General features: G+C 42.5%; 1 protein-coding gene across 2 annotated transcripts in view; it reads right to left on the bottom strand.

The window, feature by feature from the left end:
- Window positions 1-3,993: 3,993 nt before the first annotated feature.
- Window positions 3,994-20,927, bottom strand: part of EFEMP1 (EGF containing fibulin extracellular matrix protein 1) — a 45,265-nt gene continuing 28,331 nt past the window's right edge. For both annotated transcript variants that reach the window (XM_058020454.1, XM_058020456.1), the window contains exons 5-11: window positions 16,666-16,788; window positions 13,183-13,302; window positions 10,448-10,567; window positions 8,885-9,004; window positions 7,339-7,462; window positions 7,027-7,222; window positions 3,994-5,171 (exon numbers count right to left, since the gene is read on the bottom strand). In XM_058020454.1, coding sequence (XP_057876437.1) covers window positions 5,013-5,171; window positions 7,027-7,222; window positions 7,339-7,462; window positions 8,885-9,004; window positions 10,448-10,567; window positions 13,183-13,302; window positions 16,666-16,788 — 962 coding nt within the window. In that variant the 3' untranslated portion in view covers window positions 3,994-5,012. The remainder of the gene's footprint in view (window positions 5,172-7,026; window positions 7,223-7,338; window positions 7,463-8,884; window positions 9,005-10,447; window positions 10,568-13,182; window positions 13,303-16,665; window positions 16,789-20,927) is intronic.

Genomic DNA, 20,927 nt, shown 5'->3' with positions numbered 1-20,927 from the left:
CATGGCATTATTGTTTTTGCTTGTCTCCCCGAAGTGTGGCCCCATCAGCCTCCTGGGATGTTGCTTTTGCTGTGATTGGGGGAGTTGTGATTTGCCAGTGCAGGCATTTGCAAGCTGCTCCTTTGGCCTGCCGTGTTTGTTTTCACCCCTGACCTTGCAGAGCTCAGGAACATTTCCATTTGCCGTGTTCATGTACAGCCTCAGCTTCTCAGAGAATGACTTATTGATTTTAATAATGCCTTTTACCCTGCTGTTTTGGTATGTTGGCTTCCCCTCTGCAGCCCTTGCTCCAAAATTTGTTTGTTTTCCTAGTTTCCATGCCGCCTGCAGGAATTTTGCTCTTTTGACTTCCCACATGGGTGTTTGTTGTATATATTCTGTATAGGAAACATTCCTGTATGTTGCACAGAGATACTCCAGAAACACTCCAGTGCAAGAAGAAAATGTGACCCCTCCAGAGGAGGTGGTCACAGGTTCAGATGTTTCTGGAGTGGCACTGGCAGCATTTAAACCTTGAGGTGCCTGTGTAACTTCCATGGCTCTGGTTTCAGAATTTAACAGCATAAATATGTTGTTTTTGTCAACCCAGCTGGCAGGCTGCTCCATTTGAAAGCCTTTCTGTGTGCTTGTTCAGGTGTATGGATGGGGATGGGCCATGTCTTTGCTTTGGGGGTTTTTGTGGACCTGCAGAAGTTTTAGTGGGTATCTTAAGGGTTGGGGGGAGAGGAAAAAAAAGAATGTTTTATTTACAGCAGTGCAATGAAGTGCAGCACAATGTGTTTACAGGGCAGGGGCTGCTGGAGTGCTTAGCTGAGAGCTGCACCTTTTGAATGTTTATCCTGTTTGAGTATAAATGTACTTTGTGGTTAGGTAGAAGTTACAAAAATACTATTAGCATTAAAAAATACTAATTATTCAGATGCATTTCTGTGAGGGAGCAGGGATGCAGAGTGCTGCTGTTGCTTCTGGGACGATTGGGATTCTGGAGCAAAAAGCAAAATAATTTTTCTCATGAGAAAGCATTTGACTGACAGTGAAGGTGTTTGCAAACAAAACCTGGAGCTCACCTGGTTCCAGTATTTTGGTCTGCAGGAAGTATTGCTGTGTCTTGATCCCTCAGTCAGTATCAAGGAGGATGCTGAGATAGCAGAGAATAAATCAGGGGATGCCTTCAGTGCTACCTTGTCATGTTTCTGTGACATGATATTTGCAGTTTTTTCTACTGAGCAAATACACACAGTAAGTGCGAGACTTGAAGGAGTTAATTTTGAGGTCACTTGAAGAAATTACTCGTTCAATGCACATAATCAATATAAAACAGGATTTCATATCTTTTCCCATGCAAAAATTACAAAAGCTGTTGTACTGCCCTTCAAATTTGCTTTGGCAACTCTAACCCAACCCTGTTTTATTAAACAGCTCTCTTTCCTCCTAATATATACAAAAATGTTTGCTGTATAAACATCTTAACTAGACATCTGCTTTTCCCCAGATCTAGAGCACAGTTAACTTTTTGCCCTATTCACTGAGGCTGATCACTTTTTTCTGCTGGCCAGATGAAATAAAGTTGGGTTTTGTAGCAGATGCAGCCCAGTTGAGCTTTGCATGACGCAGGTGTTCCCCCAGCTGGGAAGTGTGGAATTGTGCCATTTTGCTGAGATGATGGGGAGGTTTAGATATGTGAGGGCGTTAAAAATAATTCTCTATGTTAACAGTGGGCTTTGTCCCTGGTGGGCTCCATATGCTCAACAGCTGACTGGGGCAGCAGCTGTTCTATATTTTATTAGGAGACTTATGAAGTTAGAAACACGGATGATCATTCAAAACACAAGCAACTCTTTGCAGCTATGGAAACGGGGTTCAACAACAAACTTGCATTTGTGAGCCTTCCAAGTAAAATAATCCCACTGCACTGTGTTCAGGTGGTCCTGGGGAAGTGAATGAACTTGCATTTTGATTTCCTTAAGTTCTGTTAACTCATCCCATTTTTTCCTCTCTTTTCTCCCTGTTTTGTTTCTGAGAAGATACTAAACTTTGCATGTGATCCTGATTTAGATTCTTCTCCAACATTGACAGATTTATATGAGAATCCTTCCTGGAGAGTGCTCTTGGTAATGGTCGTGGCAGTGGGATACAGAGAAGGCTGAGCAAACACTCTGCTCTCATAACTTCTTGGGATTTTAGTGTCTCTTATAATCCAAGTAGCTTTTCAAACTCTTGTGTGTTTGCTGCACTTCTGTACAATTTGTAGGGAGCAGGTGAAGCTTTGCTTGCCTGGAGAACTGGAGGACCTGTAGGTTTCTCTCCTAAAAACATGCAGGGTTTTTGGTGTGCAAAAGCTCTCCTGGTTCAGGCTCTGAACCGGCTTCTCATTCTGACTGTGGGCTCCTCTCAGGCTCAGTCACGTACTCCACCCCTACCCAAAACAAAACCAGCCACCCCCTGCCAGTTTCTGCTCAGCTCCTGTTTTGCTTTGGAGGGGCTGCTGTTATTCCAGCTCTGGGCTCATGGAAGTGCTGCCCACGCCCAGTGACCACCTTCAGGCTGAACCAGCCTGCAGAACAGTGACCCATGGCTGCATCTGCCCTCCTGAGCTGTGACAGCCTCTGACTCGGCCACTTTGGGCTCTCAGTGATCTGCTGGGCACCTGGATATTGCAAACAGACAGGGAGCAGCGCAGTGGTGTGTAAATAAAATGGATTAAGCCAAGAATCCTGCACAGTGAGGTGTGCAGGACTGTGCAGGCTGAGCATGACTTGGACACATGTGTGAGGTGAAACTGCCTCTGCTGCTCCTGCCCTTTGAGAGGTGTAGAAATATTTTTATATAAAGTGATCAAGTTTGGGTTACTGTCAGATGAGCAGAGTTTTAAAAGGAAGGCTTAAAAGGGCTGTTGGTAAAACTGATATAAAAACTGGTACAGAAAATCCTTGGGACAGATCTTGGCAGCTTGGAGACTTCAGGGATGATTTGTGGGTTCCTTAATTTGCTCCAGGGACCAGCCTGTTGCCCTTCAAGTTCTGGGCCCTTAAGGAGGCAAAGCCACTTGAGCCTCCTCTGGGCACCTCTCAAGAGAATTGCCCAGAAAAGCACCAAAACTGATTTTCTTGGACTGGGCAATGCTGAATTGCGCAATTTGGAAGTTAAAAGTTGGTGTAAAAGAACAGTGCTGATGTTGGCGATGGAAGGGGGTGCCTGAGAGGCAGCACAGCTCATGAGGGCAGTCTACATGGAGAGACAAAGTTGATTAAAGGATGTGTAGAGATGAGCATTTGCCATGGGAGTTGCATGCAGGAGCAGGAGGTTGGAGGCAGCTTGCTCAGTGCTTGTGTGGAACGAGGAGCTGGCTTTCAGACTGAGTGGGTTTGGAGGCATTAATGGGGAGGAAGGAGCTCCCTGCAAGCCAAACTCTGTCACAGAGACTTTTCACCACGGCAAACCCCAGTTAAATCCCACTACAGAGCAACTGGACTTGTCCTGGGGAGCCCCTCCCTGCTGGAAGGGATGAGAAGTGCTGAGGGTCTCACCCCACTGCTTTGGGCCCCAGGCAGAGAACGTGACCCAGCACCAGCACCATTTCCTGGCCTGTGCTGCAGCCACATGCTCTGAGCCTTTTGGCAGATGAAATGTTTGTTTAAAGCCACAAATGACTTCCTGCAGGAATGATCATTGGATAATGGGGTCCTGCTCTGCAGTCTGCCCAGGCAGAGGGATGTGTTGCCCTCAGTCACAGTGGTTGTGGCCTGCTCAAAGTTTTGCTCTGAACTTTTGCTGTCAGTAAAACTAAATCTCAGTAGGCAGCAGGCTTATTCTTCTACAAAGGAATTGTGTTGTGAGTCTTCCAAGAACTCATCCTGTACAGGCGGAGATCTGGATCCCTCTGACTGTTCAGACCTCAACACGGCTTTGCCAACTCCCACAGTACGTGGCAATAACAGCAGTAGTAACAAGCTACCTCTAAAGAGACCAAATACAATATGGTAGGATCTTTATTAAAAATTTTGTACATCAAAGGATTAACTACTACATTTTAAACAAGAAATAAGATTTTACATATTACAAAAGATGTTATTAGTTCTTGAATTAGAAATAAATTTTATGAACACTGTACATGATACATCTGAGTTGTAAGAGCAAGAACCGGACTGAGTGCTTGAAAATGATATAACTTAATAAGAAAATGCACTCAATTCTTAGTATACAACATATTTCTGGAAAATAGTATGTTAACTTCAGTCTGAAAATGCTGCCTCCCTCTGAGCAGTAACTACCAACAGTGTTCTCATGGACATTTGTGCCCTGCCTGGTGATTTCCCATTTGGAGTTTCTTTCTTTGTTGGGGATATTTTCTTCCTATGGTCTATTTTTTTGGAGAGAACGTAATGTTATTTCGTGGTATGGTTAACACAATCTGCATACAAAAACCTGATGCAAAGCATTTCTCACAGTGTCACTTTACCTCCAACCCAGATTAGAAAATCCAACTGTGATAGCACATAAATGTCTACAGAAATAATTTTTTACTGTTACCTTTTGTTACAAAGTAGTTAAAAATAAGAAATATATTTTAGCTTATCAGATAACTGTTACTTTGTGTATCATTCGTACTACATAATTTTTTTATTTTTTGAGATTCAGTGTAGCTGCATTAGAATTTAAAATAAAAACAAAACAGAAGATCACTTTTAAATTGCATGACCTATTTGGCTAGGAAGGGTGTGTGAAGCTTTACAGGATAGTATGAACATACAGTTCTCATATAAAAGCATAGTATGTATCTAGTCCAAGGAAGGTAATAAAAAAAAAGATTTAAATCTTTATACAGAAAGTGACAATGCCCATGTTATACTATGGAACACATCTACTAATTCGGAATTACAGGTGTAACGTGCGAATAACAGAGATCAACTTACTAAACAAATTCTTTTAAAAAAGAGAGCAAAAATCTATAAATAACAATAGTAAGTGCTTCGTTTTGGGTACTATTCTTTGGTGCGGGGTGGCTGCGGGCGCTAGAAGGCGTAGGGGCCCACGATGATGGTTAGCCGCAGCACCGAGCTTGTGCGGTAGTTCAGGCTGTTCACTGTCAGCATCTCCAGGTCCACGATGTGCTCCCTGGGGCCCGACAGCGACTTCACCAGCACCAGCATGGCACTCACCGTGCTGGTTTGCTGCAACAATAACAACAGCACAGCCCGGCTCAGCCCAGCCCACAGCAACTCCTGCTGCTGTGCCACGGCTCTGTGCGGTCCCCCCCCTCCCTCACGGCTCTGCCTCAGCACAGGCCTGCACCAGGCAAGGGCACTTTTTTAACACTTCCAAAGGGCCATGGCTAATCTCACACCTGGCTGTGCTGCAGGGAAAGCTCCACCTGACTGAGCCCCACAGGAATAAACTGTGCTGCAAAATCTGTTCCTGGTTATGCTGACTCCCTGGGAGGATGTGGGAAGTGGTAATCTATCCCAAGATGGTTTTTGTTTTAACCCCATCTACCAGGTTTTAAAATGGAGAACAAGTGAAACAAGAGCTCTAATGTCTTTAACAGTGAGGTAGTTTGTTCAGTGGAGGGAAAGTCAAAACTCTGTCTTGTGGCTCATGCTCCAGAAGTTGTGCTGTCCTTGTAAACACTGGGAATTTTTGTTACTGGTGTGTGCCTATTGCTATCCCCATCTTGTTTTGCTTCAAAGCTCTTTTCTCAATCTGGGGTTATGCTGCTGGTTTGTCCAACAGTTTTGCCTTTTCCAGATGGGTCAGCTCCATCTCTCTCTTTGCCTACTACAAATATTTTCTCCCCATGTCATGTGAGTTGGGTGGTCAGATGGATCCAACCCATCTGCTGCATCCAGGAGCCAGCTCAGCATTTTACTACAACAGTAGGAATAACTTCCAAGTAAGCTTTTGTTTACCACAGTCCCCTGGCAGGATAAACAGGTACTTCCTTATTTAAGGCCTGTGATTTCTTGTTGGGTGGCAACAGGAGGTGAGAACTCCAAGGGTCAATCTGAGGGCCACACTGGGGTCTAACCCAAGTGGGACCTGCAGTGATCTTGTTTTTATTTTAAGCAAGTAGCTGTTTGTATTTTGGGGGTAGTTAGGGGGTTTTGATGTGTAACCTGTAATCCAGTGTTTTCCCCTGGATTTGTTATGTCACAACAAATGATATGTGGATGAGTAGTTCCCTATTCCCACCTTGGGTAAATGTGGTGTAAATGGCAATACCACAGCTTGGTACACTTGCTGTACTATCAAAAGCCCATAATCTCCTGATTGGAAGGAAAATAATCAAACATGAAAACCTCCCAATTACTGTATTTCTGATAGAAGGTTTTTGTGCTGAATCTGTTTTACTGAGTGTAAAGCCATATATGAAGGAAGGATTTCTCAGGAATTTGTAAATATTATAGGGGTTCAATAAAATGAAAAAAAACCCAAAAAACATCTGCTTAGAAAGCAGATATTCTAGACACTCCCATTCATGTGGACCTATTTGAATGCATCCCACTAACAGGAAATACTGCCATCCCAAGTATTTTGAACTTCCTCGATTTTTCCTATGGGAAATGAAGGTTTAATTATGTCTCAACAGCACTGTAAGTTGCCCTGAGCTTACCTTGGGATGGGGCACGGATTTCTAGAATGCTGTTATTGATTTCTTATTTTGTAAAATAAGAATTGTAATTCATGTAATTGTAAAAGGAATCTTTCTATAGTTGTGTCCTAGATTTATCTGTGTCCTCAGATTTATCTGACGTGTTGGTACAGAGAGGGGAAGGCAGAGAGTTATTTTGTGTGAATCTGACATGGCTATCCCAGGATTGCTAAATATTCCTGAGAGCTGGAGTCACCGTTTAGGGTTTTCAGGTAGGAGAGTTAAAGGCTTGTTAAAAACTGGAAACAGCACACTTGGTAAGGAAGCAGCAAAAGCTGCTGAACTTAAGGGTGTTGTGGAAGCCTTCTGGGAACCTTTGGGGTTGTCACAAGGATGGGGCAGTGTGGAGGCAGGGTCTGAGTGCCCCCAGTACTCACCCTCAGGTAGAACTCTCCGTTCTCATTGCCAGACTTGATCCTGAAGGTGTTGATGGTGTTGGGGTAGATGCTGGTGGCCTGGATCTGGAAGATGTCGGAGGGCACGGTCCTGTCGGAGCGGATGCTCATGTACTTGTACACCACCGAGTAGGGCAGCTCCCGGCAAATGGCGTTGGACACCGGGCACACGCAGCGGCTGCACACAGACAGGGGAGAGCACAGCAAAAGGCATTAAAACACAAAGTTCTCTTCATTCCTTCATGGCCCTTCTTCAGGATGAGCCTAAAACACAAGATTTCAGTTTTCCCTTACTTCTCCGAGGTAAGGATGTAGGGCTCTTGACAAGGATTTCTGGGGTAACAACGGAACCCTCCATGGTAATTCCAGCAGATTTCATCCTCTCTGCATTCATTAGTGGTCTCACACTCATTTATATCTAGGAGGAAGGAGATGCTCTGTCAAAGCAGATGGAAACAGGGTTGCTACAAAGGTACTACAAAAAAATCTGTGTGTTGAAACTCATCAGCTTTCCATGTCCTTGTCTTGTTTTCTGGGACCTGGCTATAAAGGATTTCTCTGTGCAGAAGTGGAATAAACTTGCTTATTGGGTGTTAAGCAAGACTGAATGTTTTTAGCTGACTGGAGATGCACATTAATCATATATAATGCAACTGTGGAAGGGCTGTCAAGTTTATAATTAGCAAAGAATGATTTTACAGCCAAAGGTGTCCTGGAGACAGAGGAAAAAGGTCTCAAGGAAGAATTGTGATTGCCTGCCTTTTGTGGCTTCTCAGTTATTATAACCTGGGCTTCATGCTCTAAAGTACTTCATTAATGGCTACATTTTCACCAAAATAGCTTTAGAAGAAAGAGTGAAAACTCATGTATTGTGCAAAGTAGAGTTTCTTTTGCCTGAGAAAAGACCCCTGAAGGGAGGTGGAGACTGTGAGCCTTGCACTGCATTAATGCTCTATTTCCTGTCAGTGCCAGAGCCCCACTGTCTACCCACAAGGTCTCCTAAATTTCATACAGGCACAGAAAGGCTTTATCCAAATGTAATCTCTTGGAAGGCACAAATAGGTTTTTATATGCTTAAATCAACCATTCTGCAATGCTCAGTGTCAGCTGCTGTTCTTCAGAAGGAAAAGAAGTTAAGCAGGATTTTGTAAGACAAAATGCTCATAAAGAAGTTATTTTCTCATGTTTTCTGGCCCTAATTATCACACCTCTTTATTGCTAAAAATATTTTCTGTTCAATCTGGTTCTGCATTACAGAAGCAATAGTTCTTGCACTTAGAATATTGCAGAACAGTATATTCTAAAAAGATGCAGAGGCTTTTAGCATCACTGAGAAAAAACCACAAACTTGAAAATCCTAGCATTTGGTGGCACCTGGCCAGAATGTTTATTTTTCTACACACAAATTATCTAAGCTGCTGAAGGCTTGCATTTTTTTCTCCTTTATCAGAAGAAACATATCTTTAATTTTTACTGTGACTGGATTTAGGAATCTCTCTGGAAAGAAACATGATATAAATCCATGTTTCATGACCTAGATTTATTCAGGGATGTTGATCTCAAATTTAGAGCCACTACCTTGACATCCAAGCCAAGCTTTACCTGAGGGCTGCAAAAACTGAAATTTTGTCTTAGGAATCCAAAGGACTTGGAGTTTGAGCTGAAGGATTCAAATGAGATTAAAAGATATTTAATGAATCATCAAGTGCTTTATCAACATATCTTCTGCTATCACCACAGTAATCCTGTCAGGCAGTACAACCATTTATCCAGCAATTACCCTTAGCCTGAAGTGGTGTAAAAAACTCAGGGCTGAGCCTGCCAAGGGGAGGGCACTTACCTTGGCATGTCCTGCCTCCTACTACCTGGTACCCTTCAGGGCACACGCAGGAGAACTTCCCTGGCTCGTTGACACACTGGTACTGACATAAGTAACTTGAGGTTCTGCATTCGTCAGTGTCTGCAGAGAGCAAAAGAGCTTTGTGTTATTGGCTTTTGAAATTTACCTTGTTGCAGAACTAAATATAATAGCTTAATGCTTGGGGAAAAAAGTATCTAAAAAGAGCTATCCAAAACCTGAAATGTGCTGCTTAATACTTTGAGAATGGAAGGGTGAGCTCTGCTGGAATTTTGTCAGTAATCCTCCAAAAGAAGTTTGGATTTGAGGAAGCAGAAGCTAAATTAGACTTTATAACAGATTTGGGAAAATAACTCTTGAAATTGTGTATACTTGCAGTATTCCAAAATGTGATGACTTTGAGGAAAAAACCCACAGCTGCGAGATTAGTTAGTAAGGCAAAAATGTTGCCTTTGTACTTGTGCCCTACGCTCATGGAGTAGCTCTCTGGGAAAGAGAGAAGATCTTTTTTTTTTTTTTTTTTGCCTTCTAATAATAATCAGTGGTTACCATTCCCTGCTTCTTTATCCTCGTGTATCCATCAGTCCCTCGTGAGGGAGGCCTGGTGTGAAACAGAACTGAACAGTGCATGCCATCAACAGGAAATGAGTTTAAACCCATCAAGAGGAGGGCTTGGCTTGGCAAGCACAGACCTCCCTCCTCCTACCTCTGAGCTGAGCCCAGCTCTTGGGCTGGGCTCAGGGGTGTCCTTGGAGGCTGTTCCTGTTCTGTTCCCTGCTCTGTTCAAATGGGATTAGGGTAAGCAGCTTGGTTAGCCTATTATTATTGTAATTATTAACCCAAGATTAGGTTAAACAGAGGGAGCATCTGTAGCAGCTCTCCCAGCTCACTGGGGAGGGCAGTGCTGAAGCAGGGACCTCTCTGCCTGCAAGGCTGGTAGAAAGGCTGTGGGCTCTGAGGGTGAGGTCATCATGTGTCCAAGAGGAGATTAGGGCACCCCTGTGGTGCCTCTGGCAGAGGAAATAAAGTGTTGATTGTGTAATTATACAGGAGGCATGCTGTTTGTGTACACAGGCTGCAAAGCACCTCAAAAGCACACTTGTGGCCCCCTTAAATCAGGAATTGGAGGTTTTGTTTTCGGAGGAGCCTAACAACACACAAAATTGCCCTTGTTTTTGCTGTGCATTCCTTTCCAATTCATTTAATGATCATCAGCATTAGACCACCCACAATTCCAGGGAGTTTGTGCAATCAGGGTTCAGAAATCTTTCTTCCCGCTTGGGATCTGAAGTGCAGGAATCTGTGTCCTGTTTTGCACTTGCTATGGAGAGACCCATTCCTACCTGTACCTGAGAGCAGCTGCAGCTACTCAAGTGTAAATTAACCTCCTTTGTACCATAAAAAATAAATATCCGTAGAGTTTTGACTACAAACTCTACCCACAGATTGTCTCCATTTCTATTCTGTCCCTTAGTTCACAGAAAGGCTTCAGTGCAAATAAAAACAACAAAAAAATTTCTTTTCCAAGACAAAGAAAAGTCTCACCTTCACAGTTGATTCTGTCACTGCTTAGCTCAAAGCCTGGATTACACTGGCAAATGAAAGAACCCAGGATATTGTAGCACTGCTGTGCACATGGGTTGTTGGCATCACATTCATTTATGTCTGAAAGGAAAAAGGAGATGTTTTTCTCATGTAGGTGGTAATTAGGCTTGGTGGATTAGTCCTTAGGCTGGGCCTGTTGCTCAGCAGAAGCTCAGTTGGCTCTATCAATGTGGATCTGCAGACACTGGAGCAATGTTACATCTGTGCTTTACATTCCATGTAAAAACCAGTATTTTTCCAGGAATGAGAGTTATTCTAATGTGTGATGAATTCTCCCAAAAATGTTTAATGTGGCTATTAAGCTGCACATTCCAGTGCCTTTTTTTCAGGTATGAAATGCCAAGTCTCTATAAATAATTGATATAAGGAACACATACTGATAAGACCTCTCAGCATGCAGTGGTTAAGATTTATTTGAGCTATTTATTACTCTGAAAATTTGTTCTTTTAAATTCCATTGCAATTATAACATGAGCCTTTGAGGCCGGTAGAGTTCTGCAGAGCTCTAAGGCCTAGACCATATTGGGGGAAGGTATTTTTCTGTGCTACATTTTCCATGGTGTTGCCCATCCCAAGAACATTTTGAGGACACTGGTATGAGAAGAGAAGCAATTTTTAATGGGAAGTTTATATAAGTCTAATCACCTCTGGAATCTATAGCCCTTGTTTGGCACAGACTGTTGATTAACTGCTGCTCCTGTCAGTCTGTGGATTTTAATGTTTTCCCTTTTATTTCCATCCTGAATATTTTCAATTCATGTTTGTGTTTATCAGATATCTCCATGAGCAGAGAGCAGTGCTTGGAGAAAAACCTTTGAGTTCATGGCTTATAAATGTCAGCAACACTGTAAATTTACAGATACACCTAAAAACTGACAAAGATGAGGCACTCAGAAAACTGCAACCAGTGAAGAGGATATGAATTTTCTGCATAATCAACCTCCTAGTCCTGAAAATGAATGATAACAGGGAAAACTCATCACAAAGTCTTTTTTTTCCCCTCTGAGTTCATTTCTGGCAGCATTGCAAAGGATGTACATCATTCCTCCTCCAATACTACCAGGAGGAATGAATTTGGTGGCCAGAGCCCCAGTTCTGTTCATTTCCCAAGAAATATTGACCCACTTTCAATAGAGGCAGAAGTCGTGACACAAATGTAAGAGCTACAGCTGTCCAGTGCTGCTGGGGCAGATGGGAGTTTGTCTTGATGCAGCAATCATCCATTCATAAATCTTCTCCTTAAGCTTTCCTCCCCTTTACCTGGTAGAAATGTGCCTGATGAGGCTGGGAGGCTGGAAAGCCAGGAGAGGGGGGTTTGATCAAGTGCTGAGAGGATCCACCTTCCATTTGAGCCATGGAAAAGGACAAGGCAGTGACTTTTGTCACCTGGTTCTGTTGTGTCCATGGGCAATTTTTAAAATCCTGTGATTTGGTGAGAACCAAGCAATTCCTGTCTCAGTGCAGAGCTGTGCAGTGTGCCAGGATGCTTGGTGAGGGTTGGCAATGCTTGGAAGGGATGGTGGAAGCTGGAAAACACAGCCTGATTTCTCTATGTATATAATACATAGAAAAATGTATTATATAAAATACAAAACTATATAATATATAAAAGTATATTTTTACATTCGTGTATGTAAAACACGAAAAGAGCTGACCATCTCCATCACCAGTCTCTTGATTTTATAGCCATTCTCTTTGTGCTTCTGCAGACAGAGCTACCTTTTGTTATCACTCTCATCCTTCTAGAACAGATGTTATGATTTCAAACTGGTCATCAGTCTTAAAGCTTTACTGTGCAGCTTCCCTTAGTATTTTATTTCTAAGGGCAACTTCACAGCTGAAAGGTCACTCTTAGCAACAATTGTTTCAATTTTTAACTTTTTCTAGATATTCAAATGTGTCCTAAAGGCTTTCTTTACTATGTGCTGAGGTAAATTACCTGTGATGGTGCTTGCAGGGGTCTTAGGATGAGGGAAGAGATGAGAATGTTGACTCTATATTTTAGGAGGCTTGATTTATTGTTTTATGATATATATTATATTAAAGCTATACTAAAAGAATAGAAGAAAGGATTTTATCAGAAGGCTGGCTAAGAATAGAAAGGGAATGATAGCAAAGGCTTGTGACTGACTGAGACAGTCCAGACAGCTGGACTGTGAATGGCCATTAATTAGAAATAACCATGAGACCAATTACAGATCCACCTGTTGCATCCCACAGCAGCAGATAATCATTGTTTACATTTTGTTCCTGAGGCCTCTCAGCTTCTCAGGAGAAAAAATCCTAAGGAAAGGATTTTTCATAAAATGTGACTCTGAAAATTGCTCTTAACTGCAGAGGTGTAGGATTCCTTTAATTCTCAGTTCTGGCCTGTGTCATGTGAACTGGGAATAATATCAGGAAATAATAAAGCAGAACTGAAAGAATAATTCAATCTAGGATTAAATACTGAATATAAGGCTTTAGATATTCCTTGGAAATCTGCTATGCCAACAAAATAAGACATTCAAGAAAACTCTCAATTTTTCTCCACCCCTCCTGTAACTCTTGGCTGACTCGCAGAGGAGCCTCTCAGTGCAGTCTTTTCCTGGTTGGTGTTGCTTTCCTTTCAGTGTGTGCCTGGCAGGTGTGTGCTGGTGTCTGGGGGCTGTTGGGGAGTGCCCAGCAGTGCTTACCCACGCAGGTGTGGTTGTTGGATGCCAGCTGGAAGCCAGTGTTGCACTGGCAGTAGTAGGAGCCGGGCGTGTTCACGCAGCGGTGGTGGCAGTACGGGGGCAGGGTGCACTCGTCGATGTCTGGGGCACCAAAAACACTGGTTAGTTCACATGGAAGCACAGCACCTCCCTGCTGTTCTTGTGTCTGAGGAAAGTTAATTGCACTTAGTTAAAAGCAGGAGGAAAGCTTATGTGAGCTGGGCACTGCTTCCCTGGATATTACAAGATACACTTGAACTTTTCCTGTAAGTGACTGTTTTGTAACAAGCTTTTATGCTCCTTGTCTTCACTGTGCATTCCAACTTTATTTTATTGACTCAGTCCTGCAGTAGTGCTTGGTCTGGTTTATTTTGTGGAGGTAAAACTCAGTGTTTTGTTCAGCTTTCTCTGATCCCTCAGGATCAGGCACGGTGCTCACCAACACAGCCAATGTGGCTTGGAGCTCATTTTCCCAAAAACTCGCATGCAGCACTCCTGGCATGTACTAAATCTTTTCAGCTCCATTAGGAACAGTCCAGATTTTCTGTGCAAGTGCAGTGGAATGGCAAGGATAGAGAATTAATGGGCCTGAAAAGGAAACAGGTGGTTGTGCTTCCACAGGGATCCCCAGACCCTGCCTTGCTCTCCAAGGGTTTCCCGTTGCTCCCATTCCCCTGGCTGCCTGTCCTGGATCCCTTCCCATCCAGCAGCACACCTGGCTGTGCATCCCAGGCACTGAGAGCCTTGCATAGCCTCTCCTTGCAGGTCAGCCCTGCTTTTGAGGTGGAGCAGTCTGCCTTTCCAAGAGTCAGCATTCCTGCTGTGCATCCGAGCAGGGCTTTCACCTGCGTGCACCACCCCATTCCCTCACCCCTCTGCATTTTAAAAGGCTTCTGGAGGAGACAGTGGCTCTGGCTTTGCCAGGAAAACACGTTTTATTATTCCATTTTTGTGTGTGTGGTGGCTGCCTTGAGCTCTGGTAGCTGGAGCTCGGTGAAGAAACCCAACACTGTGCTCTGGGCTTGTACACAATGGGACATTTCAAAGGATCAACACTCACACAAATCAGAGCAGTATTCACTGGAACAAAGAAAGGCACTTCCCACATCCATGCCAGATCTTGCATTTCCTACCTCCAGCTGTTTCCACCATAGATGTGTTTTAAAAGAGGCCAAGATTTTTTTTTTTTAAATATAATGAGGAAAGTGTTTGTTTTAATATCAAGTGAAAAAAACAATCTTTACAAGTTAACCCTTTCTTTGTCAAATCTAGGGCTGAACTTAGTGGAGTGTTTTGGATGATTCTGAATGAAAAGGTTTCTGCTGGAAAATTCCTGGCTATCCATACAGTAGCAATTGTCACTGGAACTCTTGTTGCAAAGAGAAATTTGGAAGTGGAAATGGAATAAATTAAGGAGGGACAGTAGATTTCCATGCTTGACTTTTACGGGACTAAGCTCTTATAAGTAACTTTAAAAAAATAGGATTCTACATATGAGCAATGCATTGGTACATTTATACACATAAATGCTTTCAGGATCTGGCTCTTATTCAGTGGGAGTTTTCCTTGTGGGATTAGGCACAAGGGCAGATCTAAGGGCTGAGATTCATCTGATCAATTGGGCCAAATCTGTTTGAAGTGATGCTGGAAAACAATTCATTCTCCCTGCAGTCATGCATTTCAGAAAAGACTCATTTGGCAATATGTGAACAAGCAAATTAAAAAGAAAAAATTATAAAAAATAGTCAGAAATTGTTAGTGAATTTAGATTAAAATCAACCAATTGTTAAAAATGTCTCTTTTTCTCCTTCTACCCTCAAGCCAAGATAGTCTGGAAAAATTTCTTTCAAATTTGAGAAACATTTCCTCCCATATGGAGAACCTCTATCAAGATCTGGCCCCAAGAACATTTTCTGGCTAAGTTGTTATAAAATCCCTAAAGACAGGCTTTATTCTGAAATGCTGACGCTACTAACTGTTGGGATGTACTTGTAATTTAGGTCAGTGTGTAATATGTAACACAGGTGTTATTCTTGGTTTTGACCTAAATAGGAGAAGGGAAATTTCACTTTCCAGACCTCTTCATGGATGGCTTTAGATGCACAAATGTGTTCACATGTAGGTATAAGGGTCTATCACTCCCATTTCTTCTCACTTCTGTCCTGTTTCCTGTCATTTAGGACTAAGGATCTTGATATCAGAAATGCTGTTGCATGTCAGTAATATAATTTACCTGCTATATAGAAAATCCAAACAAACCCCAGATATTAAAAAAAACAAATGCATGACCTTCCAACAATATTCATCTACCTACATTCCAAATTAGTCATCCTACTCCTGCACAGAGAACTGAGAGAAATCAGATACACCTGTGTTTACACCAATCTGGCAGTTTGAGGCCTGATCTATGTCTCTTAGGAAAGAGATAAGAATTTTTATTCTTATTTCTACAGCCCTTGGATTGGAATCCTGAAGAAAGGGCCATGCCCAGAAATTGAAGTTATTCTAGGTGTGCACTAAAATCATCTCAGTTTTTTACCTGTAGCCTTAGCAAGAAGAGAAGAGATTAAGAATAAAAAATTAAAAAAATATTAGGAATAAGAATTTTAGAATTCTTATACACTTTGAAATGCAGGATCCCTGAAAGAGGAAAAAACCCCAACCCCAAATGCTTTTCTCCTAAGCTGCATAAAATGCAGGCAGTGTATTAGAGGAGGCTGTCTCAAATATCACCTCCTGATGTGTAGATGTGAGTCTCTTCCTTCATAGTTGTTTTTATTATCTGACAAACTCACGGCTTATGGCTGGAGTGGTTCTAAAAGTATTTTATCCATTGAAATGGTGATTAAAGAGTGTCAAATGCAGGGACAGGGGGATGGCACTCTGGTGTGATGTCCCCACCTGAGGCTGGGACAGGAGAGATGTGGTGCTTGCCCTGCACTTGGATTTAATTCCATGCCATGCTTGCATAGCTCCCAAGGGTGCCAACAGCTTGTCTTGGCATAGACAATAAGGCCTGGTGGTTTTAGAGGCTGCAGCTCTCCTGTACCTGTGTTCAGAGCTTCCATCTCTGTCATTTGTGCTCAGGAAGCCAGTCCTGGAGCAGGGCTGGGGGAGGGAGAGCTGTGCCCCATGGACCTGGAGCTGAATCTCAGGGGAAAGTGCTTTGCTGCCATCGGGGACTCGTGGCAGTCTCTGGGACACTGGCAATGCCCCAACACAAACAATCACACAATGGGAACTACTAGCAGAACTCGGTTTGTGAACTCCAAGTGTTGATTATCCTTAAAATAGCTTCTCATCCCATGTTTTAGTGATTAATTATTGTGGTAAAGTGACTCTTCCATTACATTCCAAAGCCAGACAGTCGTTTCACACCACACATACCCATCTGCTTTATGACCAATGTGAAGTTTGTCACTGTGCGTAATGAAAGAAAATCATTGAATGAAAAGCAGCACTTACCCACACACTGCTCCCCTCGTTTCTGGTAGCCTGGAAGGCACTGGCAGCTGAAGGAGCCTCTTAAATTGACACACATTTGGTCAGCTCTGCAAGTGTGGGTTCCAGTTGCACATTCATCTATATCTTTATAAGAAAGAAAGTGCAATATTAGTCATTACATTTACTTAGAGTATTTCCACAGGGTAAATACTTTACACATCTTCAAGCTACCCATTGAGTGCAAGCAGAAAAGTTCAGGTGCACTCCCAAGATGTCATCTCAACACTTGCAGCTATCAGGAATCTGGTAATGTTTAATTCTCATACACTGCCTTTGTAGATATTTTCAGATATGGCTATTTTAAACATTTGTTTGTCAAATACCATTAATATTTTGCACTTGTCAGTCTAGAATTTTCTGTGAACTTCTTGCAGCTTCATCATATTTGAATCATTTGCCTGTTTTGTTTTGCTTTGGTTTTTTTCCCACGCTGGTTGGATGTTTCATGCTGAATTACTCCAGAAAATTTCAGCAAATGTAGTTCAGCTCTTTCTCAAGGAGGAGAGGAGTTAGAAATATGTTGTTTTGCTGGTACTAAAAGGACTCTACTGATCTCTTGCATGGTTCCTGTGCTCCATGCCTTGGACAGGGACTTGGAACTGGGAATGTGGTGGCCTTCTCATCAGGAAGAGATCTGCCTCTTGTCATTCCCATGAAATTTCTCCTAATTCAGTCAATCTGTTCAAGTCTCTGGAAACAGTTGATGTGTGTTTGTATTTGCTCAGTACAGCTAAAACTGCAAGTTCTAGCCCGATGCTTTTCAGAGTAATTCAGGCAGCTTTTAGTTTGCACTCAATGCAGGTTTATACAAGTATAAAAACAGCATTTTCATTTTGCCTGCTCATTATGACTGCTGGAGGTACTTAATTATAATTAAACTGCATGTGCTGACAAACGAATTACAATTTGCTTTCTCATCTGAACATCCAAAATGCTTGAGAGCTTTTTATTGTAACATGACACAGTACAGTGAGATGACTTTTGAATTTTGGCATCGTACACAATTTGGAGACTCTAGGCTGAATAAACAAATTCCTTAAAACTTATGATCTCTAGTTTACAAATCTCAGCTGACCTCTCTATTTGTATAGGCACTGGGGATGTTAGAACATCACCAGTGGCAGATTCTGGGTGGTGCTTTGGAAAAAATGATGGATTCTTTCTCATAACAAATGAAAACAATTTCAACCACAAGATTCAATAAAAAACAAACCATCAACAGTTTGAATTAATTCTCAATGTTTGCCCTCTCCCCAAACGTCCAAATATTTTCCATACATCTCCCCTTTATTCTATAGGGAAGTTAGGCTGCTCTTTGCATTTCTGCCCAGTGTCAGTCCTGAAGCTGCTGTGCTGGTGCAGGATTTGCTGAGCTCACTGTGTCCTGACACTGCAAAGCACATTCCCAGGTGTGAAGAAGACTTTTGGGTCTGGCTACCTCCTGCCACCCCAACGCCAGGCAGCTCAGGGCAAGTCTTTGCAGGAAGCTCATGAGCTTTGTGCTCCTGGTTCCTACAAAAGCTGGAAATAAAATACTTGTACAATTCCAGTCCTTTTTGTTGTATACTGTGCTGGAACAAAGCAGATTTATTTGATCTTTAGGAGCTTCATATATGAGTAAACATGAAGTTGCCTTTTAAGATGGATTAGTTAAAATGCATTGGATAATAAGCTACTCAAGCTAAAATGATTCATAAATTTGCTTCTGTACTCATGGTTTTTGGCTGTTCCTGATGGTAAGTTCAGCTGGACAAAAAAACAATTATTGCCTGCTTGCTGCTTCCCCATGTGGAAACCCTTGGAGGGTTTTGATGTTCTGGCCAAGATGTGGGTTTGTGAAAGGTGTGGGGAGTGACGCAGCCTCCTGCCTTCCCTAGGGAAGGTGGTAAGGTTGCCATGCTTGGAGTGGGTCTGCTCCCACCTGAGCAGGGAAATCCATGCTGGCAGAGCAAGGCTGGTGGCCTAAAGGTTGTATTCGAGGGAAACGGGGTGGGAGGAGAACAGCAGCACCTGGAAACATTTCAGTGCTGGCATCTCCAGTATTGCAGGAGTTACAGATGTGTCCTACTGCTGGGACTGATACAGGGGTGAAGAAGTGAGTGAGGATTTCTGTGCTGAAAGCAGAGCCAAATGTGGATTGTGTTGGTGCAATCCCAGAGCAGCCCAGCCCTTGTGGAATATGGGAAGGAGCTCTGGTGGATTTAGCAGGGGTGCTGCGGCTCTGCCTGTGAGCGAGGCCAGAGGAGGCTCCAGCTCTTGGCACTCAGTGTGACCCAGATCACTGTCCATTACAGAAATAGTCTGTTTCCAACTGTCCAGAGAGTTACTGGAGAAATGGAGGTGTGGGAGTCATCAGAGGGAAGCAACAGCAACATTGGAGTTTCCTTGGCATGGGGCAGAGCAGCTCCATTTCTCTCTGATGGGGTAGAGGCAGAGTTATTTATTTACCAAGGCACACCTACTTCTCTGCCCATAGGAAATGGCACCATCCCACACTGGGGACTGGGGATTAATTTGGGATTCCCACAATTTGTTTGTGGCTCTTGAGTGGGCAGGTTGTCTATCTGCAGTTCTTCAGGGTCTGACCAAACTCAAGTTTCCAGATTGCTTTCCGAGTTACGTCCCCCCTGTAGGGAAATCATTCACTCTCAGGTCTTTGTTCCATTGTTGATATCAGACTTTTCCAACCTGTAAAATTCCTAGATTTACCATGAATTTCACAGTGCCCTCTGACCTGACAGTGATTTTGAGGTTCCATCAAATCCTGCTTTTAGTCTGTATCAAGTATGGGAAGCACATGACCTTCCCTAGATTCTACCACCTCATTCCATTTGCTGTTTCTTGACAGAATCCCTGGGCCTAAGTAGAAACAGTAAATGCATTGGGTATCCAAACTTTTGGTTTCTGCCTGGTGCAGACACCCATGGCCATGATTTGGTCTCTGAGAAGACACTGCAATCTGGGGCAAGGGTGTGATACAGGAACACCACAGATCTCACCAGCTCTAATCCTGAGAGCAAGATAATTTTATCTGACCTTTCCTCTCTAGCATGAATGTTTAATAATGTGTTACGTGCATGTGTATTTATAATAATTAAAAAAATTAAAACAAGGCTCTCCACTGCACACACTTGTCCCTCTGGGGAGAGGGTGAGAGAACAAACATGTGACAGATGTTTGTCATGTTGCTTAATGCACTACTGGAAAGCACTCAAGATACCACAGTGATGAGTGCAGTATAAGAAACAGATCTAGAAAGAAAATATGGGGCTTTTACAAGCTCATTCTTGAGCATCTTTCCTCTACATCCTCTTTTCCAAATTTAGTGTCATCATGATAAAGTTCATCTCCAGAACTGTTTCAGCAGCTCATTCCATAGCTGAGACTTTTGCCTTAAGCAATTATCTTGCCTGATAAGAAAACACCTGAAAACACTTCGAAATCATTCCTCATCAACTTTAAATTTCTTTCCTAGATGTTGTACAAGCATTTGTTTGTCTAGGTAAGCCACATAAATTACACCAGTAACTAGTAATGAAAGTGATCTGCTCTTTCTTTTTTTCTTTGTTTTTTAATCTCACTCACATTTCTAAAGGTTGTGCTGTTCACTACACATAAACAAGGGCTGTAAGTTTGTATTAGTTAGTTTAAAAACCTGAATGGTGTTTGATTATTGATGCAATCTGTGAAATACAGGTTAGTTCTTAAACTCACTATATCTGAGTCTGATTGATGAGATTCTCAGATTTTTACTCCCAGACAGTTTCCCTCTGGACAGTTACATCCTGTGTAGGTGGAAAACTTCCTTTGAAATAGTCTGGGTGTCTTCAACAATCTTTCAGATTAATCTGAAAAATGGAGCTGGGCTACCTTCAGTGTCTTGATCACTGTAATAACTGAACTGAGGGAATTATGTAGTCTTTCATTAGGCCACCCAAAATGAAACTTATTAAGGGACTTATTTGTACTTTGATTGGAAAAACTATTTGCAAAATGGGTTCAGATTGAGTATTTTAATTTCTGTCTGTTGCTTGTTAGTATTACATCCAGAATGCTGCACTGGAAGGATGTGACAGTTCTGAAGTTGAGGATTTGCAAAGCCCAGAATTCAGGTTCTCTGAACACTGAATTCAGATCCATAAAGAATCACAACAGAATCTTTAATCTCTGTTTTTCCTGCAGCCTTATGCTTGGGCAAAGCTGGCTGTGCCCAGAATGGGTTT

Source organism: Melospiza georgiana, chromosome 3 (assembly GCF_028018845.1).
Source record: "Melospiza georgiana isolate bMelGeo1 chromosome 3, bMelGeo1.pri, whole genome shotgun sequence".
Lineage (NCBI taxonomy): Eukaryota > Metazoa > Chordata > Aves > Passeriformes > Passerellidae > Melospiza > Melospiza georgiana.
Note: the sequence above shows the minus strand (reverse complement) of the source record. Positions and strands in the feature narration are given on the sequence as shown.